Source organism: Xyrauchen texanus, chromosome 30 (assembly GCF_025860055.1).
Source record: "Xyrauchen texanus isolate HMW12.3.18 chromosome 30, RBS_HiC_50CHRs, whole genome shotgun sequence".
Classification (NCBI taxonomy): Eukaryota; Metazoa; Chordata; class Actinopteri; order Cypriniformes; family Catostomidae; genus Xyrauchen; species Xyrauchen texanus.
In genome coordinates, this window is record NC_068305.1 from 11,466,504 (window position 1) to 11,476,835 (window position 10,332).

General features: G+C 37.1%; 1 protein-coding gene across 1 annotated transcript; it reads right to left on the bottom strand.

Moving 5' to 3' along the window:
- Positions 1-211: 211 nt before the first annotated feature.
- On the bottom strand, positions 212-1,242 carry LOC127623657 (uncharacterized). The gene is made up of 2 exons (XM_052098066.1): positions 810-1,242; positions 212-672 (listed from the first exon to the last, which is right to left on the bottom strand). The coding sequence occupies exons 1-2, from the start codon at positions 1,240-1,242 to the stop codon at positions 212-214; spliced, it is 894 nt and encodes a 297-aa protein (XP_051954026.1).
- Positions 1,243-10,332: the final 9,090 nt, after the last annotated feature.

Sequence of the window (10,332 nt, forward strand, 5' to 3'; positions counted from 1 at the left end):
GTAACAGAGAAGTACTGACTCGATTTGACTTCTTTTAGTATGTCCTCCTGGACCATCCCTGCCAGGATTTGTAATATTTGGTTTTGGATATTTTTGGAAGTATACATCGCATTAGTGGGGCCTTCTGATAGTCTTTTTGAATAAAAGAATCATGATCTCCTACTACGTGCAAAATCTCAAGGAAATTGCCTCTGTTCCTAGACTCATCATTTTAATTATGTCCACGCTGAGCTATATTCTGTATTGCAGTAAGACGCAATACCTGACCTATAGTCTTTATGTATTGTTGATTCTCTTTTATCTGTTTGCGATTCTCATCATTCATCATGCCTAATACTGATATGTTGCGTTTCATCATCTTTTGATGATCTCGCCATGTGGTCATTGCATTCAAATGCGCCTCAGATTTGGAATGTACACTAAAGCCACCATCTTTGAAAGTGGCCTTGCGCCAGTTTTTGTATCCCGCAGAAGAGGTATAAACAGTTTTGCTAGACGAAAAATGCCGGCATGCAAAGCAATACGCAGCGTCCATGGCCACTGAATATTCCAACCAAGGATATTCCTCATACCACTGTCCATGGAAGCTCCTCCTTGCCCCTCCCTGCATGGTTTTGGGAAATACCTTTAACACAGGTTGTGTCGGATCATCTGCCTTCAGCTTTGATATATCTGAGAAGAGAAAACAAAACAAAATCACAGTACTGACAACATATAAAAATTTTTGTTGCATTTATCTAAACAAGATCAGTTTTAATTTTGCAGCCTAGAGTTGGACATGTCTTTATTACAGCAGTGATTCAACATACCATGAGGGCCAGCTTGACATTCGCTGCTCCTAGCCATCTCTCCAGTTTCACTTTCACACTCTTCACTGATTTGCCCTCTCTCTCGTCCTACATTTCCCTCTTCTTCAGTGGGCTGCTCCAGCCCCGCATGCTGCTCATGACCCTCATATTGACCCTGCCCCTCGTCCTGCTCATGACCCTCGGTCTGCTCTAGTCTCTCATGCTGCTCCTGCCCCTCACACTGCTTCTGGCCCTCAGTCCGCCTTAGTGTCTCCTGCTGCTCCTGAACCTTGGTCTGCTTCTGGCCCTCGGTCTGCTCCAGTCTCTTGTGCTGCTCATCTTTGTCTAACTTCTCTCCAGTCTCCCTTCTTCTCTCCCTGTCTTCTCCACCTGTGTCTAGTTCCCCCCTTTTTTTCTTGGGTTGAAAGAACTTGACTATGCCAAACCTTTTCATTTTGCATCCTAATCTGACCTGCAGTTTGTCAAACGTAAAAATAGCATGTTGGTTAAAACCATGTTGTACAATTCCAATTCATCTATCCATGTTAATTGAATCTTAATCCTTAGTAAAATGTAAATACTTTAACTAGATTCATACTATTGTGTATTCCCATCATGAGAAGTTTTTAACTAACAATGCTGCAGAGCCATGAACAGCTGTTAACAATGTTACGGTTTATTTCCTCTAGTTGATCATGATTTTTGCAAGTTTGGTCATGGCACTGATACATTGTATGAAATACCAGTATCATGTGGAATGTAGTGGAATTTTTGTTTTTAATAAAAATGCACTCACTTCAGTAAGTTGAAGTAATTGTACAGAAATACATTTCAAATTGCATAAGCTACTAAGACAAATGTGGTTAATCATGCATCAGATGCTGTGCTGGCCTCAGCTTTATGTTGGTTCATCTACCAGCAAACCCAATGAAATATTTAACTGGAATCTAAGCAATTACATCTCATGCACTAAGCATGTGATGTGCTGACATCAGCTTCAAATGTCTAGACTAGTAGCCTACTCTGAGTACGTGAGACACACGTGCAGTGCTTGTGCATCACCAGCTTATGACACCGCTTAGATATCTCAGTTTAATTTGGCATTTTGACCATTTTTCAAAATTGGATAGTCATAGATGCTGGGAAAGTGGATGCATGACAGCAGTAACATTAGTTTAAACACACACAAAGAGCTAGACTAACGCTAGACCCTTATTCTGACTGACGATCATGGACAAATTCGATGAGACAACAAAGTATTGCGGATGTAAATAACGTAACAATGTGGTTGTTGCAGGGTTAACTGTCTGCTATGGACTTTTTCGACTTTGTGTCAAAAACTTACCTCAAAACTCACTGCTGCTTATCAGCCTCTCTTCTCCGACTCCGATACACTATCCAAGCTGCTCTGCTGGCGTGACTGACTGGTGAAATTTCGCGGGGTCGCTGCCGTGCTGGTGATGGGTGAAACCATTGTGAGGGGAGGGATTCTAAATCGGCGATTTCTGTTTGAGAGGAGTTTGGTGCGGGTCTCATTGGCCTTCAACGTGTAGGCTATGAACATAAAATATACTTAAAAAAATATTATCTGATTTATAAATGGGGTGGCAACAGGGGTGGCAAGACTGTATCCCAGGGGTGGCAGCTGCCACCCTTTGCCACCCCGTAGAGCCGCCCCTGCCGTCATGTGTGTGTTTGTCTTTTAAGTTCATCATTAAAACTATTATTTATATTGTCAAGCACACTGCAAGGGCTTTAAAGCCTTCACGAAAACCTTGACAACAAAGACAGCACTGTCTGCTGGTTTGTCTTGAGACTCTTGACTTCTCAACTCATTCTGCTGCGGATAAAGCTTCAGAAAGATGAAGATGTGTCTCAGGAAGCTGCATGTTTAGTTCAACAATACTCAAGGTCTACATCATGAGCAGGGGTGCATTAATGCACCATTTTACATGGAATGAAGCCCAGGGGCCTGCACTAGGGAGGGGCCTATTGTCTGCATTTATATATATATATATATATATATATATATATATATATATATATATATAATTATTAATTTTATATTACAAATATATTATTTTTAAGGTTTGTAGTTAGCAGTAATACATACAGATATACATTGAATATACCATTCTTTAATTACAGAACAATGTTTTTGCTGCTGGTGACATTGATTGGTTGATTGTAATGATGCGGCAGACACATCATTGTGTTAAGCTGTCCAGCATTGAGTCACAGCATATTGTGAAAGATGTCAGACTTCAAGAACCACAAGAATAGGGCACATAAAAAAAACATGCAAAAGCTAATAGAGCAACACAACCAACATTTTTGTAAAAAAAAAAAATATTACCTTATATTTTAAGCCTGCAGATAGTAATACCTCTGCAACTACTGATGTTAATCAACCAGAGCATGCTAGCTAAACCGATGGGCTGCACAGAACTAAAACGAGCCATCAAGACAGTGGCCTTGAAACAACAAAACCTTTGGAAAGTGATCAAATGACTCACTGCCCAAAAGTTAAGGGTAAATACAGTATACACCGATCAGCAATGGCCTTGATAATGTCTGTAGTGCACCTGCAAATGTGCACATGGAAGACCTGGTGCCTACCTCAGCTAGCCTGGAGGTTGAGCGGCAGAGTGAGGAATCCGACATAACAATGTTTATTTCTTTGAGTTTTAATTAAAAAGCCTGTACATGGATCCTCCTCTCGCCTCTTTCCTGCAAACATTACAGTAAATGGAAAGAACAACAACAATTAAATTATTCTGTGAACTTGTGGAGGTGCTGGAAACAAATAACTTGAATTCCTTTTTTTTGCCTATTCTTGGGCTATTGAACAAACAACAACAATTTTACATATTATTTAGCCAAGAGCTAAAGAACAAGAGAGAGGGAGTTTGATTTGAAGAGACAGTCCTGTCAAAACAATAAATAAAAAAGGACAAGAAAAAAATAGAAACAATCTTCAAAGGGAAGAGTACGTTCGTCAGCAGGCTGAACAGACGGAGGGTGAGGACTTTGCCAATGAGCCAAACGGCAGAACACAACAGGAAACATGACAAAGCAGAGAGCAAAGAAATGCCAGCAGAGGATACAACTGGTTTTCTAGAGTATTAGCAGTCTAGATGAAAAGGTAATTGCTGGAGAGTTGTTTAGAACAACTGAATTCTGCCTACAAGTTCTATTATGCGTGATGATGTAGATCCTATTATGAATCTGATCTGAGCCAGACATGGAAAAACAGAAAACAACACCTACCTGTTACTACAAAAAGCAAAAATGATGAATGATGCTATATTTTCTGGTCCACTTGCTGTGAATAATGTCAACAATGTCTGCAGAGGTGGATTATAAGCATCATGTAGGCATGTTGGGTAGCTAAGTTTAGCTATTGGGGGCAATGAATAATTTTTTATCGGTAAACAGAATTGAAGTACTCAAACACCTGGCACAGGCTTAAAGAAATAGCTCACCTAACATGAAAATATTTCTTCACCCTCATGTTGTTCCTAACTGACTATTTTATTTTGTGGAACATGTAAGGAAGATGTTCAGACAAAAGATGATGTTTAGCAGAATGTCCAGGCTGTTCTTTTCCATTGAATGAATGGGGACTGTAAATTTCAAGTTCCAAAAAAGAACATTTAAAGCAAGCATCAGACCTTAATTTAAAATATTTGGAGACACTTAATTAAAATGTATGTTTCATGATATTAAAAACCTTTTGATCTAAAGACCTTCTGTTTCCTTAAATGCATGCAAATATATAATTATAAATTGTATGAGTTTAAGGAAGAAAGAGATAGCAACCCACAAACTAAAGTCACTATATGATTACCAATATATATTACTAATATATTTTGAATTAGTAATTTTGTTTCTTTTAATTAAATGAATTTATAAAGCATTTTTACCAAAACAATAAAGACCAAACAAGACTATAGACCCACTGTCTGGCAGGTGTACTGTAGCATATGTATCAGCTAAAAATTATTATAATGATAATAATAATAATATAAAATAAAAGATTAATTTACATTTTATTGTCAAAATGATTATTCAAAGTAAGAAAAAGGAGAAAAGAGAAGACTTTTTATATCATGAAAAAAGGGTGTAGGTTTGGATTGAATGTTGGCTGGGACATATTGCAAGGATAATATTCAAAATGTTGGTATTAAGAAAATGTGAGAAAGTCGGGCTGGTAATCAGGCATCAGTAATTATTACCTCATATAACAAGTGTCATTTAAAAATGTTCTGCCTCACCATAGTAAATATTAGCCTTTTTTTTAATAATTTCTACAGAATTAACAAATTAAGAACTGACCACTAGGGCTTGACCGTTAGGAGGAACAATATGAGATACAGTTGGATAATGTGCCAACAATGTTTGATATGATAAACCAAAGATTAAAGGGTCAAGATGTACCTCTAGAAAATAATATCCAAGGGACATAAAGTGACATTCTGTAAAAACATATTATCCACCATTTAACAAATGGAAATCTAAACAAATGGTAAATTAACAATTTAATTTGATAATGTGCAAAATGGCATCACAATATAAAATATTTATCCTATTGCTTATTTATATGTACTTATATTTGTATCTGGAAAAAGAAGGCCTCCTGAACAAAGTAGGCTTTAGGTTTAGCCTAAAATTAATCACTTTTCTTTTATCACAAATGCCATATTTTATTGACAATCATCAATAAAATTGGACTGCATGATAAACTCAGGACGTTTTTGACACAAAACATTTGTACATGAAAAGTATGCTTGTTTAAATATACTTATTTCAAGGACTGGATGTAAGAGAACAATGGGAATCAAAAATTGTACAAAAAAAATCTTACAAACGACTGTGATTGGAGCATCCTGAAAAGCACTGAGAAAAGTAACAGGAGCCATGTGACAACACTGTTTACGCACGGCTTCAGAAGAGATAGGACAATAATTTACACATTAATAATTATACCAATGGCATTTAATAGTTATTCAAATGAAAATACAAACATAGTATGAAGTTAAAGTATTTTCTGTGTGGTAAAATTGCCCAAATGTTGGTCGGGACATTTCCGATTTTCCCTATCACCCCGGCCTAAAATTACGCTTATGACGAGAAATTATCAATAATAATAACTATATTTTTTTTTGCATTTTACCTTGATCATTTGTATTTCACTTCAGCTCTGCATGATGTTTTCTTTCAAATTAAACCATGAAACCAAATCATGGAAATAATTGTTTTAATGTAGTAACTTTTAAAAAATGTTTCTCGGCATGTTTCATGTATGAATAACTTTGATAACATTTTGAGATCAATTATCAAAGACAGATATCGCTGAAAGAACATCACTAAATTGCAGTGAGTTTTTCACCAGTTTAAACAAATGTTCAGATCATGAAGAAATGGAACCTTTTGTGGAATGGAAAGGTTTTAAGATTGTATAAAGTATATATATATATATATATATACACACACACACAGTACTGTGCAAAGGTTTTAGTCACATAAGATGTATCGCAAAACATTTGTCTAAGACGGTTATTTATATCTTCAGCTTTAGTGTGTCAATACGAAATATATATTTTAGACTCCCATACATTTCTTTTGCAAATAGAAAAGATTAGAATAGAAGAACAGGGAGCCCTGAAACAGATGTCATGTCCCCCACAAAGCCCCCACTGAACATCATGTCAGTCTGAGATTACATGAAGAGACAGAAGCAACTGAGACAGCCAAAATAGATAGAAGAACTGTGAAAAATTCTCCAAGATGCTTGGAACATCCTCTCTGCCAACAACCAAGAAAACTGTGTCCAGGTGTAACTAGGAGAACTGGTGCTATTTTAAAGGCAAAGGTGGTCACAATGAATATTGATGTAGCTTTTTTATGTTTACTGGACTTTGTAAGACATTAATTGATAAATTAAAACTATTTATGTCATTATTTTTGAAGACATCCTCACTATGCAACATTTTTCACAAGTGCCTAAAACTTTTGCACAGTACTGTACAATAATTTAGTATGAAAAACATTGTGAACAGAATCTTTTTATTTTCCTCAACAAAGAACCCTTTGTGCAATGAGAAGGTTACATGGATGATAAAGGTCATTCATACACCCACACAAAGAACCAAGAGCCTTGGAGTGATTTAAAGAGTTGTAGTGTAATTTTTCATATTAATATCGATCATATGTGGTATAGGAAGGAGCAACTTTTGGACCAACATTTTCCCAGACACTGTAAAAAGTGGTGAACTGCAAATGCAAGGTTATATTCTTTAAATCATCCATCCATCCATCCATCCATCCATCCATCCATCTATCTATCTATCTATCTATCTATCCATAGATCCATCTCTCTCTCTCTCTCTCTCTCTCTATCTATACAGTACATGTATATATATATTTTTTATTATTGTATTTTGATGACAGTACGTGAATAATGTTAACACTGAATGTGAACACTGAATATTGATCTGTGCCCAACCCTCTGTTGCTGATTTCTTAAACACACTTTCAATGTGTTACATGTGACAGTTTGTGTGTTTTCTGCTTATTAGGCTTTGGGAAAACAGGATGTTTCATTAGTGCTGTTGTTGTCAACCTGGTTTGATTCATGTTTCCTATTACAGAAAGATTATGAGGCTTTGTCCCCATCACTGCTATAAGGCAATGAATTGCTCTCTCTTTCTCTCGCTCATCCTTCATGGGTAGTCACACTACACTTCACGCTCCATTCACTCCCTTTCAAATGCATCCGAATGCAGCAGAGTGGAAATGTAAGCTCATGCAAAGAAATTTTGTTCTAAGCTGTGTACCAATGTTCAAGCTTGGTGAACTCTGAATAGTGATTTCGTACAACAAGAGGATGTGCGACCAATAGGAGACTGAAACGTCACATGCTGACCTCTTGGCCCAATTCAAATTGCAAGATTTATTGTTGCAGGAAAGTGAGTATACAGAATATTTTAACATTTATAATATTATTTGTTTTTTGTGATTTAGTATTTACTTACACCACAAGTCTTCCTGCATTACATTATATCCTGGTCCGTTGCGTTGTATGTAAAATTTTTGCTCAATGCATAGTGTGAACACCCCTTTCCTCATCCTGTCTGTTTGGTCCCTTACTGTGCTGCATCCACAGGCTTGTGTTCCCAGCTGCCTCTGTCGCTTGTGGGTTCCAACAAGTTTCTCAGTGTGACTCACGCTCACTGTCAGTGACAGTGAGACAAACAAAACACAGGAATGGGAGATGATTGGATGTGTCTTATTAACCTTGCGTGAATCTAGATGTGCAGTACCTGAGGGAAGAATCAGAGTTCAGGAAAAAATCTACATCAGTCAAGTGGAGGGTGAAGAACTGCAGAGAACAAAGAGACATTTATGGTTGTGGGACTGGGTGACCATGTACACCGTTTATCACTGTTTACCTGTGCTTCATTTTTTCAGTTTTGCAGCAACAAGAAAATATGTTAAAAGATGAAGGAATAAAAGAGAGGGGATTATAAAAGGAGAGTATATTTACAAGAAGGCCTAATTTGCAATTAGAGCAAATTGTGCAGTTTAAAAGCATTGGATCCAGTAGATGTCTGTGTAGTTACTATGGTAACCTGGGCTCCTGTCTGGGTGGGTTAAAAGTCTTGGCAGTTGTGCTGAGGTAGAAAGTTAAAATATGGACACATCAGTCAAGCAAACTTTACAGCGATTTTGTTATTATTATTATTTGGCTAAAAACACTATTATTCAGAGAAATTCCATAAACTTTTCCCCATCCTAAAGCTTAATATTCTTGATGCCATTTTTTATTTATTACTTGTTATTACTGTAATAGTTTGCATCAAAATAGTCCGTTTGTGCCAGAAAACAATTTTCATGATATTTTGTAATGTTTCAGAATCAGCTTACATTAATTTACTCCAATTATGTAATAATTGTACAGGACAAAGCAATTTTACATCAGTAACAACTAACTATGATATTTAGTCATAAACTATGGTTACCATTGCATATCTTGTAAAATAAGCCTTTTTATATCAACTTTTGGGAACATTTGGGCTACTAAAGTATTGAATAGCAGAGCTATTGACCACACTTGTGTTATTACTGTGTAGTAAAATATTAGTAAATTAGTCATTTAGAAAAACGTGTTATAGCAGAACTTGATAAGGTGTTTCTCATGTTAATGCTTCAAGGTGCTTTAGGAATCATTAACGTGAAATATACAACAGTCAGTTCCGGTCCTCAAATCTGATTGTACGAGAGATGTTCCATGAGTACTAATTAGAGTTCTGCAACACAACACAACCCGGGCCGGGTTCGGGTCAGATTTCCAAGTAGGACTTTGGGTTCGGTTCGGGTTCGTAATTAATGAAAAAATAAACAGGCCTACCAAAACTTGTTTTGCGCACACGCTCTCACTCACAGACACGCTCGAATGGACGAGTTAGGGGCCGTTCACACCAAATTTGTTTTTGTGTACATCTGTTCTGTTTTCCCATTATTTTTCTATGTAAACACATGCTGGAACGAATGTCTTAGACTGTTGCGCTGTGTCTTGCTGTTTCTTCAGCATATCGTTCAGGACTTTTTAAACACTGTGTCAAGTTAAAAAGAGCTTCACATTTTCAAAAACGCATGTTGAGATACCTGCGCTGTAAATTTTTTTAGCTAGATTAACCTAGATTGTTTTTAGCACAGGTGTCACAAATTTTCAACGTTCTCAACAAGTTCAGGCTGAAAAGAGGGGACTGTTGCATTGTGTCATATTGTTCCAGATTGTTCTGCAACAAGCAAAGTTTCAGCACATAAATGGTAGGTAAGTCAATGCTTTTTTCTGTACTGCTCTAGTGTACTGAGGGGGTGCCGTGCCTTGTTAAAACTTTATGATTACTGTTGCAATGCCGTTACGAATATTACCTATATGCTTACATAAATATATATATATATATAGCAACAGTACTTGCTAGGAGAAGAAATTTGAAAGATAGTGAGCGATTTCGGGTTCGGGCTCAGTCTTATAATCTGTATCATTCGAGCCGGGTAAGGTCCACACGTTCTCGGGTATGGGTCAGGTTTCATTTTATGGCCTGTGCAGACCTCTAGTACTGATGTCTCAGAACATCAGCTCTCAGACGCTTGTATCACTCTGCTTGTGTTTGTGCCATTCTAAACCAAAGTGTAAGAGCAGTGCAGATATGTAAAAAGCTAAGTGTGTCTCTTTACATTTACTATTGTGACATCACAGATTTTAGCCAGCAGGTGGCAGCAAAAGACAATTTTTGTGTGTAAATGATTAATCTGAGATGACGTGCTTGACTAGTCAGTCAGTCTTTTCAATCATCTGCACTCTGTGATTTCTCGCATTACTACTACACGACTAAAGCTGGTAGAGAAAATGCTTTAAACTAACAACTTCAGCCTTAAGGCTCATCACAGCTATGAGATACAACAGACTGATTACTCAAGACGCTTTCGTCTTATCGGAGTGCACAGAACGGGGGCTACAGGGGCGTAAGCCCTG

What these genes read in the sequence shown, in the direction of transcription:
- LOC127623657 (XM_052098066.1), bottom strand. Translation starts at nt 1,242, where the DNA reads ATGAAAAGGTTTGGCATAGTCAAGTTCTTTCAACCCAAGAAAAAAAGG. An exon ending in ATGTCAAGCTGGCCCTCATG is followed by an intron (nt 673 to 809) that starts GTATGTTGAATC and finishes TTCTCTTCTCAG; the next exon opens with ATATATCAAAGCTGAAGGCA.